The 20097-nt window shown below is 38.0% G+C and overlaps 1 protein-coding gene across 1 annotated transcript; it reads right to left on the bottom strand.

Annotated features, from left to right (window-relative positions):
* Positions 1-746: 746 nt before the first annotated feature.
* Positions 747-17512, bottom strand: LOC115750045 (coiled-coil domain-containing protein 93). Its single transcript, XM_048277905.1, has 9 exons — positions 17389-17512; positions 17108-17221; positions 16590-16769; positions 15386-15465; positions 12570-12609; positions 12348-12455; positions 11637-11717; positions 10816-10938; positions 747-1164 (listed from the first exon to the last, which is right to left on the bottom strand). Exons 2-9 carry the CDS (start codon positions 17207-17209, stop codon positions 1057-1059), a joined length of 822 nt encoding a protein of 273 aa, XP_048133862.1. The 5' UTR covers positions 17210-17221; positions 17389-17512; the 3' UTR covers positions 747-1056.
* Positions 17513-20097: the final 2585 nt, after the last annotated feature.

Here is a 20097-nt window from a genome sequence, read left to right as displayed (position 1 = left end):
ACAGGGTTATGAGCAATGTTAATTGCTGATTTATTATCACAATATAGCTTCATAGGACCCTCCACTCAATTTTCAAATCTTCTTGGAAGATTTTGAGCTATAATAGCTCGCATATTCCTTAGGCCATTGCTCGAAATTCTGATTCAGCACTTGATCTTGCAACTACATTCTGTGTCCACTCCTCCAAGTCACTAAATGTCCACCAAGAAATGTGCAATAACCAAATAATGACCTTCTGTCCACCGTGGATCCTACATAGTCAGAATCGGTATAAGCTTGTAGCACTAATGTTTTATTTCTTCTGAATAAAACTCCTTTTTCTGGGACTTCCTTTTAAGTAATGCAGCACTCGATTGACGGTTTAAGTGTGATTCTCTTGGGTCATGCATAAACTGACAAATGGAAAGACCTGGAAGATTCATAAAAGAGGTCACAAGTAAAGATATTCTTATCTTCTAGTTCAGTTTGGAATTTAAGATATGACTATTGGAAAGACCCGAAAGATTCATGTTGACCAATGGTTGAAGGGATGACTGGGAAAATGATGACCCATAGCTTATCATCTTCGACGAATTATAACATAAAAATTAGGAAAAGAAAATAAAAATGTCTTAAAATAATCATATTATTATTATCGAAGGTAAGAAAGGTTGTATCAAGATGATTTTACATCAATCAGACTCAAATAATTGACATTTGTATTGGCTCTGAAAATCATTAAAAAAAAACAATTCAAGACAATCAGACTCAGATAATTGACATTTGTATTGGCTCTGAAAATCATAAAAAAAACAATTCAAGACCATCAGGAAACATCAAAAGTAACTAAAGGATATGTCACTCCATATAATCTGCAATCGTTTACCTGAATATTCTAACTAGGAAACTCGTTCCACGATGCCCCTACATTCAGGATTATCAGGATGACCAAATTCATGTAGCCTCGATCCCGCACTGCATATAGACAAGTTTTGTACACAGGCATGTGGTACATGGGTTATGTGAATCATCTTTACCAAAGATGCACCCTCATAGTTCCACAACTTCACAAACTTCCTATCGCCTCAGCTTCATATAGTGGAGCAGCAGTTCTGGACATAAGTTCACTTTTAAGTCTCTGGTTTCTCGTGATTTCCTCCTGGAAATTGGATGTCTTAATTTAAGCTTCAAGTGAACCAACCATCGCAAGATCTTGAAGGAATGTAATAAACTAAGCTAATGTATAGCTAAGGATTAAGGAACTAGAATGGAACATAACTAACATAAACAAGACATGCACAATGGATTGTCATTGATTGGCTATAATACTTTAAATAGTAACACTCATACAAGATATGAAATTTCCTCATAGCCGTTAGGTTGCTTGTCATTGCTCCCTGCAGAAAGATACTACTATTTTTTCTAACATATGCCATTTCTTCTATGGTTTCTCTAAAACAGCAATAAGAAGTAAGAGATCAGATTGCTATTTAAAGGGAAGAAGCCACCAAAAATCCCAAACTATATCTATTGTGACACATTTATCCTAAATTTTTCTTGTAACATAAAAAACCCCAAACTTGTGCCTATGTGACACATTTACCCCACATGTAGGCTTCGCCGGATGATTTTCAACCAAAACGTCATTTTTATATTATTTATGCCACATGGGTGCCATGTCAATACCATTTGCTTATGACAGAAACTTAACGAATGATAAATGTGTGACAGTGAGCATAGTTTGAGATTTCTGGTGGCTTTGGCCCTTACTTAAATTAGTCAATGCCAAAAATTACCTGATTGCTAGAGGATTACCAAACAAGTGTTAATACATAACTTAATTGCGCCCTGAACATTCGTTCCTCAACTAACACTCCCTAGAAAACGGAGGATCTGCATCCCTCTTTTCAAATGAAAAGCTCTTTCCTATATACAAATCAAATTATCCTCAACCGCCACTAGGCCAAGACCCTTTTCTTATTTTATTGTTAACTACAAGGAAGGACTAAGTGATTTTATGATGTCAATTTCACAAAGAGGTCCCAAGATAGGGCAAAACCATGGTATAAAAGGGTCCATCCGTAGAAAGAGGGTTCATTTATAATTTCTGCCACCATAGACAAAGACCTCATAAAAACTAAAAGGCAATGATAAATGTTGAGAGTATTTGACCAAATTCCTTTATTATTTTACGTTGGCAGCAACAAAAATGATATTGTAATTTTGGCATCTTGACTTCATATAAATAGATAGCTTGGGATGACATTGACCTAACCAAGCATTCAATTTATTTTGTTTGTCTGTCAATATGGTATTAGAGCAAGGATTGAACTGAAATCATAACCCTAATCGCAGTCTCTTCTTTGCCAAATCATCCCCCCCTCTCCCCCCCACCACAGTGTGTCTCACCTTTTTCTTTGCTCTCTTTCATAGTGTAGAGCAGCACTAATGAGATGATTCTTTGAATCCATCGCCTACCCTAAACCTCACATGTATGAGATAAATTAAAGCTTCTTTGCAGTCTATGATAGGTGGTTCGACCTCTTCTGCGATTGTTTGGATCTTCTTGTTTGAGATTGTTTCCGTCTTACCGCTAACCTACAATTCTCTCATGTGTGAAGACCAAAGTACTGCAGTTCATGGACCACTATATTTTTCTTTCAGATTCTTTGGGAAAAAACAGAATTACCCGATACTTAGGTTTTCAAAACCCGACAAAAAAACGATTTTTGCCTTCTCTTGATCTGAATTGGCTAATTTTTTGGAGGACAACTTCAGCCTACTACCAAAGGACTTACAGCCAATTTTTGGCCTTTTCCGGCAAGTTTGGGTGGTTCGATCGCTACTTTCACACTTTTGAGCCGATTTCTAACACACAATGTATAGGTTTCATCCGTGAACCGTACACCCGAAAGAGATGGTCGTAAAGATTATGTTCCTTTTGCTATGATTCTTGTGATGCTTGACAGCACAAATTATTTGATATGGTCTCGATATGCATTATTGACCATTGTAGGCCATGGGCTTATAGGACATAGCAACGGCACTTCTCCGACGCCGATTACATCAAGTACTACTCAAGACAAATTAATCTAGAATGACTTTGATAATGTCTTTTTTGCTTTACTCAATGCAGCCACATATTTCAAAAGGATCTCTTCTTCTTGATACTGCGTCATAGATTTGGTCAGCTACAAGATATACTTACGATCAACTCAGGAATGATGCACAAGTGAATGAACTTCGAAAAAAGGTCATTGACATCACTCAAAAGGAGATGACAATATCTCACTACTATGCCAAGCTTCGAAGTTTGTGGCAAGAGCTAGATCATTATGCCTTATCACTCAACCAATGATGCAGATACTGCTGTCTACAAGAGGCATGTGGACAAGATCGGTGTTAATGATTTCTTAATAGGATTAAACGTTGAATATGATCAAATATGTGTTCAAATCCTTAGCCAATCTTCATTCCCTACTCTGGAACAGCCTATGCCCTAGTTCACTCTGAAGAAAGACATAGGACAACAATGCTTCATCCCTCTACTATTGATTGATCTCCTCTACAAACCCATGCTGGCATTGTTGCCAAATCTGATTTGTCCTTTTGATCCGATGATACCTCTAAGGAGGTTGTGAAGTGCGAACATTGAGTACCATACTAAATCTACCTGCTAGAAATTACATAGAAAATCAACAAATTTTGCGGGAAAAAGGGACAAAGAAAGGGAAAAAAAAACAAGGCAAACCTTATTAAAACTGTTCTCGCTACACCCACTACCGATATGGGTTTATCCCAGGAAGAACTTCAGGCATTTCAACGGTTATTCAAAGCTTCTACTGATATTGTCTCCTCCACGGTTGCCAATTCGTCTTCTATTTTGCTTCAAACCTAGCCACTTCGGGTAGTTTAGGGTGTTTGAACACTTGTTGTTTCTAGCCCTTGGATCATTGATATAGGGGCTACTAATCACAAGACAGGTTCTTCTAGTCTCTTTCATCAATATACCCCTACTTTCGGCAGAGACAAAATTCATGTAGCCGATTGAACCCTTTGTTCCATTACTGAAAAAGCATCTATCAATTGTTCCTCCACTCTTCCCTTGTCTTCTTTTTTACAGTCTACCAATCTCCTTTCTATCAGTAGTCCGACTTGAGACTTAAACTATACCATAATGGATGTCACCTCAATTCGAAGAAAATTATGCGGCAGCTTTACGTAATTATTATGAAGTTATGCGACCAGAGATTGATCCCTATGATAGAAGGTATATACTCTATAACATAAGCCTTATCCAAGATCCGGTAACAGAGGAGATTGGATGTGGCAAATTAAATGGTGGTATTTATCTATGTGAGAGTAGTGGGGTTTCTACTTCTATTTTGTCTTCTACACCTCATCAAGTTAATTCGACATTTACGGATCTCCATCAATGGCACAGATTAGGTCATCCCCTTTAGAAACTTTAAAAAAAGTTTTTCCTAATCTCGTTTCAACTTGTAATGAAGATGAATTTTTTTTTTTTTTTTTTTTGTGATGCCTGTGCTTTGGCGACACAAACTCGTTCAACATATCCATCTTCAAATAACAAAAGTCGTTTCCATTTTCCCGTGATTCATACCGATGTGTAGGGTCCCTCTCAACATACTTCTATTTCACTGATCGAAGGTTTGCCACTTTTATCAATTGTCATTTTTGTACAACTTGGTTTTATACATAAAAGTGACGTTTTTCACCATTTGCTAATCTTTCACAAAATGGTTCGGACTCGATTCAACACCAACGTGAAAATTCTTCGTAATGATAATGGCACCGAGCAATGATTAGTTTCAACAAGATCTCTCTCATCATGGCATTATTCATCGGACCGGTTGTGTTGATACTCAAGACAAAAGGGTGTTGCCAAAACAAAAAACTGATATTAGTTAGAGGTCACTAGGTCTCTTATGTTTGCCCGTCATGTCCCATTTCAGCATTGGAGTGATGCTATCTTAACCACTACCTATTTAATCAATCGGATGCTAACTAGAATTCTTGATTTTTGCACATCTATTGATGTTTTAGAGGGATTGACTTTTACTCTTCCTCCAAAAAATTTTTGTTGTGTTTGTTATGTTCATAACATCATTTCTAAGAGTAAGTTAGAACCTTGTGATATATGCTGCATTTTTCTTGGATGTTCGGTTGCTCAAAAATGTTGTAAGTGTTATCATTCTCCTAGGCGCACCGTATCTATGAATGTGGTTTTTCAGGAGTCTAATTCCTATTATTATGCTCCACCTCTCGGGAGGAGTGTCCTAGTGTAGAAGTGTTGCCCATTCTAGATGTTCTTGATGATATTACTCACCGATAGTCTCTAATGGTTCTCCTCCTTCCCAAGAGGAGAAAAATGCAACACGAAGATAGCACATTATAGGGAAGATAACAAAGCAACCACCTCAAGGGGAGACCACTCCCACACCTATTACGCAAACTATTGATAGTAGTAAGACATCGAAAACAAATCGTGTAGGGATCCCACTACCAACATGCACGTTAGGACCACTCATATTGCTTATTCGGTCATCAACTCCGAATCCCGATTCTACCGTTCTAGGTGAGGTTGCTTCTAATCTTCCCGTTGGGTTTAAGCTTATTACTCTATAGTGTTAGAAAGTTGGGGTTATTTATGTAATTGTAAAAGGCTTAACCTTAATCCTATAAATACTTCTTTTGATCTCAATAGTAATAATTCTCTTTTACCAACACAACATTGCTATGTGAGAGAAGACGTATGACCACATCATCGCCACTAGGGTTCCTTCCCTTGTTGCAATCGCCGGCAAGTAAGAAGAGAGTATTTTGGCTCGATCATGATTTTATCTCACGTCTCGAACCGTGCTGTCTCCCATAGCTATTACTCTTGCAATCGCGTCCACAACCTCCAAGCGATTTATCTAGCCTCGGTCACCGTTCCCTTGAGTTTGTTTCTTCAAGGTGTGTCTTAATTGGTGTTGAGTTGTATGCAGTGATGCGATAATTGAATCACAAAGTTGTGGTGGTTTGGATGACATTCGTTTATGTTCGTGGTGTTTTTGGTCTTGTGGTTCCCGATTAGTCAACTATATTCCACGTTGTCGACTAGACACTTATAGTATATTAACAGTAAGTTTGCAAAGCAAAAGTTTCTTTGAATCTTAAATCTTGCCCTACAGTGCTCTCAATGATATTGTGGTAGCTTGTGATGTTTTTTTCTCTTTTTGTGGATATGTCTACTAATCCGACAAGCTCTTCTTCTGTTGTTTCGGGGGTGATTCCCCCTAATGCTACTCCTAATTCAGGATCTTTTAGTACCTATCATGGTGGTATGGCAGACTACTTTGACCAAGTTGGATGGTACTTATTATCCTACTAGGTTAATGGCTCTTTCTACTTTTATTTATGCTAATCGTCAGTCTAGATGGCTTGAAGAAGAACCACCTATAGATCCAACTAATCTAGAATGGAATGTCACTAATGTTGCGTTGCGTACACTTTTATGGGGAAATATGACTGAATCTATCCGCCATCTTATCATGGATTGTGCGACAGCCCGTGAGGTGTGGACAAAATATGCTTTACCCTATTCCAGACATAATAATATGATTCGAGTTTGCAATATGTGGGAAGCTTTATGTTAAGCTAAAATTGATGATGCTGGGTTGGCAAAGTATTATGCTCATTTTTCGTCCTTGTATCAGCGTTTCAAATCTTATTTCCCACTGGTTACCACGGTTACTCGGATGCAGCAACAAGAAGCAGACATGGTGGTAGTCCTCTTCCTCTGATGTCTTAATCCGGATGGCGGTGCTCTTCGGCAATAAATTACATCTGCTAGCTCTCTACCTTCCATAGAAGAAGTGTATTCTCTGGACTGCTTGTCACACTCCTAGTGCCAAAACTTCATCTATAACATACAATAGTCCTATGGTGGCTTGTGGTGCTCAAGGAGCTCGTGGTCGTGGTAATGGTAATGGTCATGGAAATTAGAACTTTGATAGTTTCAACCGTAGTCGTGGTTGTGGTGTTCGGGGCCGAGGTACCCTTCATGATGGTGGTAATAGTGGTTCTAGAGGAGATCATGGGAACCGCTTTTGTACTCATTGCCGGGGTCCTGGACATACTGTTAATTATTACTATGACCTCCATCCCGAACTACGGTGTTTTCATACTTCTAATGCTATCAAACCTTGATCTCCTTTAACTAGACCTCTTCTAGGACAAAGTATGGTGAATTTGACTCGTGCAGAATATAATGAGATGATTAGAGCATGACATCTTGGTGTTCCTTTTGGTCATGTTGCTACTTTGGCACAACACAATGATTCTAAATGTCTCTTGTCCACCACAGCTACTCATCATCCTTGGGTTATTGATTCAAGTGCCACTCATCATATGACCGGCGATCCGCATCTTCTAACCTCCACCTCATCTGTTTCATCCACTTCGATCATCATAGCATATGGTTCTTAGTCCAAAGTGACCAGTACATGTGTATCATTGAGTTCCTCCTTGCCCTTACCTTATGTTTATCATATTTCACGCTTCCCTAATAATCTATTACCTATCGGTTCTAGTTTGGCATGCATCGGTGCAATGTGAATCACTCCATGTTTTATTTTTATTTTTTAATTGTGGTCGAAGAATCACTCCTTGTGTAGTATGTCCTCTTCGAAGGGGTGTGTTATTTGTTGTTTATGTAAATAATATTATTGTTACTGAAAGTGAAGTTGAAAGTATACAAAGGCTCAAAAAGTTTCTATAAAAGGAGTTTAACACAAAAGTCTTGAGTCTTCTTCGATATCTTCTTGGCATTGAAGTGACTTATGCTTATGGCAGCATCGCTCTCTCTCGGAGAAAGTGTACTCTTAACATTCTTAAGGAGGTGAGTTTGTATGATGCTAGGTCTTGTGACACACATATGGACCCTATGGTAAGGGTTGATAATGAACATAGAGAGGATCTTCATGATCTAGAGAAGTGTCTCCGATTAGTAGGCAAGTTAAATTATCTTAGTATTACTCATTCGGATATTTCGTTTGTTGTTAGTGTACTGAGTCAATTCATGAGCCCTCCCCATACTACTCACTGGCAAACCGTCTTATAAATTGTTAGATATTTTAAGGTTCCGGGTCAAGGGCTTGTGTTCTATAATCGGGGTCATCTTCATATAGCTGGCTATTTAGACCCCGAGTCTCTAGAGTTGACATGATATTCTAATGCAGATTGGGTAGGTTATCCCGTGCCACACCGGTCAACTTCAACATAGTGTTTTCCTTGGTGGTAATTTTCTGTCATGGAAAAGTAAGAAACAGTTTGTTGTTTCTCGATCTAGTGCAAAGGCCGAGTATCATGCTATGGCTAATGTTTCGGGTGAACTTCAATGTGTGCATACGCTGTTGGCTGAGATTGAACTACCTAAGACCAAATCATCTACTATCCATTGTGATATTCAATCCGCTATCCACATTGCTAGCAATCCAATGTTTCATAAGTGAACCAAGCATATAGAGGTGGATTGTCATTTCGTTGGGCAAGAGATGAATTGTGGTGAGATCCAATTAGTGCACACATGTTCCGAGGAGCAGCTAGCAAACATTTTCAAAAAACTTCTTTGACATGGACGAGTTTCATACATTTGTCAAAAGTTATGCCTTTTTTATATGTATACTCCAACTTGAGCGAGAGTGTTGGGTTTATTGCTTATTATTCTATTGTGTTAGCAAGTCGGGGTTATTTATGTGATTGCAAGCTTAACCCTAAGCCTATAAATACTTCTTTTTGCATCAATAATAATTCTTTCTTTAACCAGAAACACTTCCCATTGCACTTCGAAAGGGTAATAGAACCTGTACGCAACACTCTATATCCTTGCTGTTTCATATGACTCTTTGTCTAGTTCTATCATATTTTTGGATCCTCTCTTTTCCATCTCTATTCCACAAAATTGGCGTGAAGCTTTTGCAAATGAGAAGCGGAAGGCAGCAATTGTAAAACAAAATGTATTCTTTAAAGAAAAATGACACGTGAGATCTTCTTGTTCTTCCTACTAGGAAACAACTAGTAGGATATAAGTGGGTTTTTGTAATCAAACAGAAGATGGATGATACTATCAACAGATATAAAGCACGGCTAGTGGCAAAGGGATTCACGCAAACTTATGGGATTGACTATCAAGAAACCTTTGTTTTTGTTGCCAAGTTGAATATTATTCGAGTGCTCCTTTCGTGTGCGATTAACTAGGGATGAGATCTTCAGCAGTTAGCTATGAAGAATGCCTTTCTTCATGGAGAGTTAGAATAGGATGTATATATGGAGATTCCTCGAGTTTTTCTTGTGACAAAACTCGAGGTAAAGTGTGCATGCTAAAAAGTGCACTATATGGTTTAAATCAGTCATCTCAAGCCTGGCTCAGTAAGTTTTAGAGAGCAATGGTCTCCGTTAAGAATAAACAGAGCAATGCTAATCATACTTTGCTTGTGAAGAGATCATGTGATAAAGTCGTCGTTCTTATTGTCTATGTAGATGACATTGTTGTCATAGAGAATGATAGTGATGAGATTAGCTGGTTGAAGAAGTTTCTTGGCAAGAGTTCGAGATTTAGGATCTTGGAAATCTCTAGTATTTTCTTAGGATTGAAGTTGCCGGATATTCAAAAGGTATATTTCCATCCCAAGGGAAGTATGTCCTTAATCTTTTGACAAAAGTTGGGTTATTAGTATGTCATCCCTCCGATACATCTATTGAGGCCAATACCCGTCTTCGAGAAAAGGATGGTGATATAGTGGATAAGGGATGTTATCAGCGATTAATGGGCAAGTTGATTTATTTATCCCACATCCGACCTGATATTGCTTTTGTTGTGAGCTCGGTGAGTCAATTTATGCATAATCCGTACTCTACTCATATGGATGTCTTTCGGTACTTGAAGTCTACTCTCGAGAAATGGATTCTTTTGTCTCCTCATGATGGTTTCAAAGTTGAAGCCTATATAAATGTTGATTGGGCTGGATCTCCTGACCGAAAATCTATTTCTAGGTATTGCACTTTCTTAGGAGGGAATCTTGTGACTTACCGCAGCAAAAAGCAGAATGTGGTTGCTTGATCTAGTACTGAAGCAGAGTTTCTTGAGATGGCACATGGAGTACGTGAGCTGTTATGGCTTAAAAGAACACTTGAAAATCTTGGTGTACCTATTCATGCTCGTATAATGTTGTACTGTGATAATAATGCCGCCACTAGCATTACTTACAATCTTGTACAACATGATTGTATGAAACATTGGAGATTGAAAGGCACTTTATCAAGGAGAAGTTGGAGAGTTGTTTAATTGTATGCCTTTTATTCAGCTTGATGATCAACTTGCTGATGTGGTCGCTAAAGAATTAAGGGGTAAATCATTTCATCATGTGTTAGTCAAGTTGGGCATGTGTTATATCTTGCTCCAACTTGAGAGGCAGTGTAGAGAGTGTTTAACCTATAGGGGCATATTTGTCTATTTCCTTTATTACTTTAGGTATGGCAGCAATATAGGTGATAATGTAATTTTGACCTCTTTGCTTCATTATAAATAGATAGTTTGGGATCACGTCGACCTAACCAAGCATTCTGTTCAGTTTTTTTTGTCTCTCAACAATAACCTTTCCCGTCACAAGAACCCCGACTATGGGATCTAACTCTATACATATGGAAACAGAACAGATCTGGCTTCTTTATATATAACATGTGAAGTCAAAGAACACATTTCAGCAAAGGCACGTAAATGAGGAAGAACAGTGAACTTTAGTTAGTTACTGTTCTGCTGCTAATGGTTACCTGAAGAGCTTTCAACAGACTAGAACCGCGTCTCTGACTACTTGCTGCTGCCGCATACTTCTCCCTGAGTGTATTACAGACTCTCTGATCTGCCTGGATCCCATCCTGCACTTTCTCTAGCTTCTGCATAACAACAGAGTCCGTCTGGGCCGACTAATACAAAAAATTACTGCTAAAAGAAGAAAGAGACGAAAAGTGATGTATAGCTTCTCCATGCTTTCGAGAAAGTTTGTCCCAGGCCTCAGTTTTACCACGCATAGTTTGAGGATCTAAGACTAACATATCTTATGCTCAGCCAACCCGAAAGTCTTCGGACACCCGAGATATCAAGCATTTTCTCAAAATTTTCATCATGCCAGTAGAGCTCTCTCCCAATGGGCATCAGAAAATATGTAAAAGTAGTAACTGGAGAATGTGGTATTGGTGGATGTATAAGTCAATTGACGAACTATTGCAATTAGCCAGGTGCTCTAAGACACCCAAAGACCGAACATAAGAAAAACGATCAATTGATCAACAGAGTACCAAGACTAAAAAGAAACACATTAGCACCAGTAGTCTTTCTCCCAGTAAAGATTAGATGGAAAAAGTTCTACCAAGAAACCATCTATTTATGCAAGTTTGACATCCCCAAATATGTTATTTCAAAAATTAAGGCATCCAACCCTATACAGGAAACAGAGAAGTAGACATTGATGTTCAGGATTGTCCATAAAAATTGCACATAGGACCATATGATTCGTGTTACAGCTTCATGCAGTGAAATTAGCTCTAACCCAAGCCAGAGGAGAAGGCGGCACAAAGTTTGTTTATTATTTTACCTGTTTTATGCCCTTCAAAATTCCTTCCATGGAATCAATAAGTTTCAGGCGACCAGCAGTATCACTTATAGCATCTTGAAACTGAATGGAATTGCAAAAAAAAATAGTTTCAAGGAAGGTAAAACTGTGAAAAAATTGATGACCAACTGTGTAAAAACATGTTTAAGAGGAACTTCACTGGAAGTTTCCAACACAGTAAATGCAGTCATATCTTCCTTTGAAATAATTCTAGTAGTGAAACAGCAAAATGGAAAATTTCCTATATAAGCCTTATTGTAGAAAACATACTAAAAGTTGCATTTACCCACCAAAAAAATAAATAAATACAACTCGACTTAACATGTTGGCTTCTATCTAACTAAATCTGCAATGCCAAATGTGAACAACAATGCAGCAAATAGTAACTCCTTCAATAGGAGTTTATCACTGTTGTGAAAAGCACTACTTTTAAGGCACAACATGCTATTATTTTGGCTAAACCTAACCAAGTGCTTCGCTAAAAGAGAAATTTGTGGGCGCTCCATGAGCCCTTTAACATTAATTTCACTGCAGCTAGATACCTCTCGTTAGAGGCAACGTTCATGAGACTGAAGAAAGAAGAAAAGGTATCTGGTAAAAAGAACGATTATAGGAGAGGACGTGGGGAGCACTTCAGAAGAGGAGGGGCAACAGACAGACGCTACTCAAGATCTTCGATCTATGAGGTTATACCTGGGAATCTAGCGAACTCAATAACGATGTTTCCTTCAGCATTAGCTCTTTAATCTCCAAAAGTGCGTTATATGTTGCGTAATATTTACGTGTTTGTCTATGAATTTCCTGTAAATTAACAAATGAAAACAATTGTAATTGCAGTGTCAGCACTAAGGATAGTTACACAAAAACATTGTACAAGATACATAGAAGCAAAGCTTAAAAAACTGAACTCCTTACCTCAATATTCATATTCAACTCGCAAAAGCGTCGTTCATACCTGCAAAAAGCACTTTGGTTACAAATCCCGGAAAAACCTACTCCCGTTTAAGGGGAATAAATATTCCCTTAAACCTGATCAAGATCAATCCACTCTGATTTAGTTCAAAACTGAAACAGCGTTAACAATGGCCAGCACAGCAAGTTTGTTTTAAGAGTCAATTAGGAAGCAAATCATGATGTGAATAGGATCGACTATCTAAAGCTTAAAAAGTAGTAGCAATTCTTAAAAGGAGGAGAAGGCCTGAAATTCTCTTGTTAAGTATTTAAACATTAAAACCACACCATCACAGCTTAAACTTTTAGAACAATTAGTGATAGTTCCATAAAATCTTTTATGGTAGTGGAACAGGTCATAAATTCAAATCTTTCTAGGCCTTATTTGCCTCCTCTATCATATAATTTCATGCTTTATTGTTATGTCAAATTCCAGCTTACACGTGAATAGTAGTGTAAAAGTAAGATTTTGTGGAACCATTGCCAACTATTTTAAAGGCTTAAGTTGTTAAATGAAGGAGTGATTTAATATTTAAATATTCTATTGCTATGACACCATGTAAGATTTTGTGGGACCACCACCAACTATTCTAAAAGCTTAAGCTATTAGATGAATGCGTGGTATAATATTTAATTATTCCATTAGAAGTATTTAAATATTAACATAACGCCTTCATCTAATAGTTCAATCTTTAGAACAGGTTGGCGATGATTCGACAAAATCTTTCACGACCTATGATGTTTGGCATTTCTGAAAAATCACATACTTATACCTAGGGGGACACAAATGGCCCCACTTGTTTATGTTCAAAAAGTAAATCACATACTCTTACTTGAGGAACAAAAATGGCCACCGATGTATTTTCAGCTCAAGCGATCCTATGACGCGGTTGAGACACCATTTACATAACATGCTGACGTGGAATTTTTTATTATCAAAAATTAAGTATTAAGATTAAAGATTTCTAAACTAAATTGATATTATTTATTTAAGGCCAAAAAAAAAGGCAAGCGGATATAGAATGAGAGAGTGGGGAAGGCAGTGGGCCGCCAGCGTGGCCGACACTACCTTTGAGGCTAGTGTCAACCGCTACATGTCATGTAAAAATGGCTTTGCTTAGTTATATACTAAATAAACAAACCCGGGGGTTCAAAATGGCTCTAGATGAGTCAAAAAGGTCACAAGAGCAGCCGTTAAGGGAGCCAAATGGTTGCCATTGGTACACAGGCAAGACGAAGCAAAGAGCTGACTGTCAGAGTGCAGGTGTGTTCCGTTAAGAGTGGTCTCAGCTCGATGATCCAAGTGTTCCATTAACAAACAGTCAAGATTTGCTTGTAAAATTTATCAAGCAGAACTATCAATTATTCAGCCTCCATCTACGCCCGATCCCAAGAACCAATGGCACTTCTCTCCGCAGTCGCCTTTGACTACTCTGTCCTACAGCCAAATGACAAGGGTGTCGACCATTAATGTCAACAAGAGACGTCGTTGCGGCCAAATGCCGACCTTGAGGGCGGCGTTTGCCAACAGCCACCCCCCCTTTCCCTATCCTCTTCTGCGTTCACTGTTTTTTTTTTCCTTTTATGTTAAGTGAAAATTATTTTTAGCTTAAAAAACACTTTAATTTTAATTTTTTAATTATTTAAATAAAAAAAAGTGCCACATCAACTGCCATGAATGATCACTTGAACTGTAAATACAACAGTGGCCTTTTTATACCCTTGAGTAAGAGCACATGAAATTTTTTTTTTTTTTTAACTTTTAAAAAGTGGGGCCATTTTTGTCCCCTGATACAAGTACCTGAATTTTTTTGGAATTTGGTCATTTGAAAAGAGTAATGCAGAGTATAGAAGAGGAAAAGAGAGGTATAATTGCCAAGTATCCAGCATCCATAATGTAGACGTAGACATGAAAAATGGTAAATATGGAGAGTACGAAAAAGTGGTAATCGTTAAGAGATAACAAACCAATCACATTTTCATCTGATAAGCTTAAGTTTTTGAAATAGTTGACAGTGATCTCACAGAGTTTCAAAAATTGAGCAACCTCTTCGCAAAATCTCTCACATTTTCTACTTTGCCAGCAAAAATAGTAATTAGCTTGACAATAATTGGATATAAAGAGAGCCTGTTTGTCAATAAAAATTTCAGAATCCTTTAAACGAGTATATATGAAGTCCTTCCTCTAACCCACATCACTCCTATAGTTTCATCCCTAGATTTTGTCTATATCAATTTTAAGTTCCTTACTGGCAGGATCAGTTAACTTGTTGGGAACGTTTTCTCAAAAGAGCCAGTAATCGAATGCATGCCTATCGAGGGATCATTTTAAGTATTTCATCTCACCCCTGCGAGTAGTTAGATCTACATATCTCATCAATTCAGGATCCCATAGCTTGATTCATATTTTCATGGCAGAGCATTACTAACTGCACCCAAGAAGGAGAAGAACGAGAATAAAACTAGAGTTTGGATCTTCACTTAGACAGGAAAAGAACAACTACGGAGGAAAGGCTAGATGTGCTAAAGCACCAGCACACATTGTATAGATTTATAACCTATGTTGTGATTTTGACACAGACTCCAAATGCTAAATAAAGGAAGTACCTGTTGCACCAGAGTAAGGACTAGGAAATGATAAAACTAGTCTATGGAATGAAAATAATGAAATCAGAAGCCATTTGAAAAATGGGTGATAAAAGAGACCAGCTTATCATTGATTCTAGAGAAATCACAAGGACAAAAGAAAGGCAAGGGAGAGAGAGAGAGAGAGAACATACTGAATGAGTTCCGATTGGGAAGGCACATCTTCAAGTTGCCGCTTTACAGACAATACCATCCTCAGTCTAGCCGCTAGTTCCTACCATCAGGAATACATCATGCACCATAAATAAGAATTGCAGGACCTCCAACTTTAATGTGCAAAAGAAGCTCAACTGTTACAAAAGCTAAGCTATATCACTTGACCAAAATAAAATCAGACATGCAATAGCAAGTCAATTGCTACCGCGTTCTGCCAAAGAAATCAAAACAAAGATAATATCCACTTGAAGATATCCAGCACTCAAAGGTTGCCTGCCAAAATTGGGCCCAAGGCCAAAGGATATTGGATTGCTTTACTACACAGAGAAGGAGCTGCTACACCTTAATCAAAGGCAGTAATTTACCAGATAAACACCAGAATCAAAACATGACAGGTTTGAAATCCCAAAAGAATTTTATGCAGTTGATACACCATGGGTTTCTTTTACCAGAATGATTACGATCTTGTAAGAAAATTTGCATGCACTTCTATAACGACATGACCTAAAAATCAGAGAAGAAATCTCGACCAAATTCTTATGACAAGATGAGATTTGATTAGAGCCATTCAATGTCAAATTTCAATGATAGACCAAATTAAGTTCACAACAAGCAGAGAGGATAAGCAGCAAATTGCACTAGCTAATTAGCAACCATCTCAAACACAATTAGTCTCATCCATTGAACTCATGAAACAGCCCCTAAGAGAAGAGAACTTCCATTATGTTTCTGCTCATTATAATTCATACAAGTTACAAAGGGATGGCAGAAGAAAGCATCAGCTAAAACTCTTATGCAGATAAAATGAACATGAACACACAGTAGCTCTTCAGCTGAGAGATAAAAAAAAATAAAAGGACATCAGAATCCCAGTAAAAACGACCAGTTATCAACACTATCATTATATTCTGATCATTAGTGATTTGGACCATGCAATACATTTCAATTCATACATGGCCCGCTATTATTAAAGTGTGGATCAGATATATTGAAGAATTTACGTAATTTGGATGGATTATTATTGAGTAGCCTCTACGGTGCTCTATCACTGACAAACCACCATGACTCAAAAGTATTGATCACATATATGCAAGAAATTATGGATTGGTGATATTCTGGCAGTGGACCAATATATGCAAACAAACAATATCACTCCTCAAGGATAGTAACAAGACCCAATACCTTCTTCGCAAGGTGCAACTTTTCCAATGACATGCTAATACAATGATCTAGATCATCATGGAGACTCTTGCTATCATAGCCGTTGGATATTTTCTCCTCCAAGTAAATAATCTTGGCGTCCAAATCTGATTTCTTTGCAGTGTAATCAGATTGGAGATCCACATCTTTCTTTTCCAATACCTGTAGCCATTCCCATTAAGTAATGTAAAAATAGGAGCAAAAAGCTCAAAGTTATTGGGACAAAAAATGGAAAAAATGAGGATCTACACATGTTAGATGATGAGAGAATATGGTAGGAAATCCACATGCTGGCCAAACAACGGAATATGAAAATTGGCATTGATTTGAGACTAAATTAACAGTTGGTCCAGGAACAAATGTATCAACATTAAAAAAAATGGTGTAGAAAATTGACACTGATTTGAGACTAAACTAACAGTTGGTCCAGGAACAAATGTATTAGCGTTAAAAAAAAATGGTGTAGAAACATGTCTACATTGTAGAGGGAGAATATCAACCTTCAGTGACTCCATGAGCAACATTAATCTGTGAACCACAGAATCGACCTTTGCTGCCCTGATTTTCTCATGTAAGAGTTGCATCTCTTCTAAAATATGCATTCTCGTCGGGTTCTGGCCAGGAGAAGAAGAAAACTAAAGTTACCACCAGATGGATCTAACTACCACAGGAAACAGAGAAAAGAGCTTCTGCCTTTCGCAGAAAGTACTCCTAAATAAGTGTAAATTCGCTTGCATGAATCCAAATTAATTATCTCCAACCATTATAGCACCTCATTAACCTTTTCCTCTCGATCGCTGTATCTTGACACAAAAGTAGTTCTTGCAGCGCCTAAACCACCATCAAGCTGCCAAAGAGTATTTTCCTGATCTTTAGTGAAAAGTCCTGTGTGAGTATTATGCGTGTCTCTAGAGAAAAGATGGCGTGATCTTAGTAGCAAGAGAAATTCGTTTTATGACACAAAAGAAGCCACCTTCGCATGTAAAGATGTAAAACTAATTCAGAAGCGTGGTATCGTACCAATTAGTGAAACTTACTTGATTCCGCCTACCTCCGATGCATGTCCGAACAAGATTGACCAGCCACTGTGCAACAGGATACACACTTTCGACTTCGCAGTTGTAAATGTCCGAAGCTTGTAGAGGGCACGGCCAGTTTATCGGTATTAAAGCTTCTTCAACTCTGTGACTTGCTTCACTGAATACAAACACACAAGCCATAAATGCAAAAAGAAAACTTCAATATGAATACTTGATTATATTTGTAAAAGCAAGGCAATACACATTAACATCGACATAATTCCTAGGAAAGAAAACAATTTACTTGGGCAAGAAACACAGGATTCAGGCCAAATACACCAAGCAGCCATTGGTACACACTCGAGTTTCCCTCAGAACTCGTATTAACGAAAGGAATGCATGCTCTCTAAAAATCAAAGACCTCAGAACACGGGTGCAACCTTCATTTTGAGCAGTGCAGTGATGTGAAAAGAGGATTCACCACACTCCATCGTATTGTCACTGCTATGGATAATCAACCGACTAAACGAAGGAACAAATCAAATAAAGGAACGTCCTTTCTTCCATCTCCCCTATAAATGTCTCTCCTTCAAGACTACAGTGGACAACAGAGGAGCTGTAAATCAAATTGAAACTATAAGAAGCAATACAAATACGATCTCCATCTCTCTCGCGTGCGCGCAGTAGAGAGAGAGAGAGAGAGAGAGAGAGAGAGAGAGAGAAATTGCCTGATGTTATCTTGAGTTTGAGTTTCAGGAGAAGGGAGGTTGAGTTCCGGATCAACGGCGCCAATGCACCGGAACAGTCCGGCGACGAGCGCGACGGAGTCCGATGAGTGCGGACGTCGGGTCGGGCCAAGATCGATCGATCGATCCGAGAAGATGACTCGAGGATGGCTCGGCCAAAATAGATTCATTATTTCCTGCTAATTTTCTCGATTTATATAACAACTCTGCTATTAATTTTTATTTTTTGATAAATAAAGTTCTAATCTTTAAATAAAAATGGATTCCTTGATTTTTTTTTTTTTTTTACGGTATCTGTCCTCGGAGATTAATAGACCAAATTGAACCTCTACAAATTTCTTAGATAAACTCGTGTTAAGCTAAAAATCAAATGATTCATACTTATCAAAGATCAATCGGGATTCATTCTTTGTCCATCACTAACTTTAATTTATGAACTAAGTCCTTGATATACCCTAAATAATCACATTACTTACATCGTATAAGCGAGATATTCAACTTTAATTCGGTACGAAAAATTGTAGGAGGCAATGGAATTAGCCAAATAATATGTCACTCCATTCTCAATAGTATGCAAAATCATCTCTTCCCTTTCCTAATAATTGAAATTGCCCTTTCCAAGGAAAATGAGGAAAAAAAAGGGTTACAAAAAGGCAAATTAGGTTATTGCCGATAATACATTCACATGAAAAGAGAGACAAGTATAATGGGAGAAGAACAAGATCAGCCATGCACAGCGCTTACTTGAATGATATTTTTTTTTTCACTCACTTATGTGCCACGTTGAAGTAAAATCGATCGTTTGAGTGCCATTTCCAGCAAATCATCTTATATGGATTTTTTATTTAATTTTCAGTGACATATGGATATTTTTATTTTTTTTCAAAAATTTTATTTTTCTTTTGCTTTTTTCTTTGTTTTTTTTTTCCTTGGCCGGTGAGGGTCATCATCGACCCTCGTCAGCCACGAAACTCTCATCCAAGGGTGAGGGCCGCGTCGCCCTCGGCCAATGTGGCCGAGACAGCCCTCGCAAGGGTGATCGTAGCCCCGTCGACCATGGGCGAGGCTAACGCCGTCGCGACCCTTGCCCGGATCTAACGAGGGCCGTCACGCCCTCACTTGCGATCGACGGGGCCGCAAAGCCTTCGATCGTGGGCGACGGCCACATCACCTATGGCTGGCGTGGCCGCAAAGACCCTCTCTCGATCTCGACGAGGGTTTCGTGGGCGACGAGGGCCACCGGTGACCCTTGCCGGCCAAGGGAAAAAAAGCCTAAGAAAAAAGCAAAAGAAAAATAAAAAATCCAAAATTAAAATAAAAAAAATAAAAAATTGTTTCGGGGAGACATATTGTCAATGGCACTTAAATATTCGATAGGTAAAATTTGTGGGACTTAAATGAATGAAAAAAAAAAATTATGGAACTCTTGCTGTTACTTTCCTCAAGTAATGTAATTCATTGACATGGGGAGATGTACCCTTTAGTATGTTGATGGTCTTTTTTTTTTTTTCTTTTCTTTTAAGAGGGAGATCGTGCCCATATGAGTAATCATGAAGCTGTTCGTTAGTTTCTAAGGAAATTTATAATTTAGGAAACATTTTCTTAAAGATGATTGTTTATATTATTTAGTCAATAAAAATTTTCATTATCGATAATAAGTTATATCTAAATTTTCATTAATGGTGAAAGTAATTTCTCTTTTATTCATTTTCGTAGCGTACATTT

The sequence above is a fragment of the Rhodamnia argentea genome, chromosome 4 (assembly GCF_020921035.1).
Source record: "Rhodamnia argentea isolate NSW1041297 chromosome 4, ASM2092103v1, whole genome shotgun sequence".
Taxonomy (NCBI): domain Eukaryota; kingdom Viridiplantae; phylum Streptophyta; class Magnoliopsida; order Myrtales; family Myrtaceae; genus Rhodamnia; species Rhodamnia argentea.
This window is presented reverse-complemented; position numbering and strand designations above follow the sequence as displayed.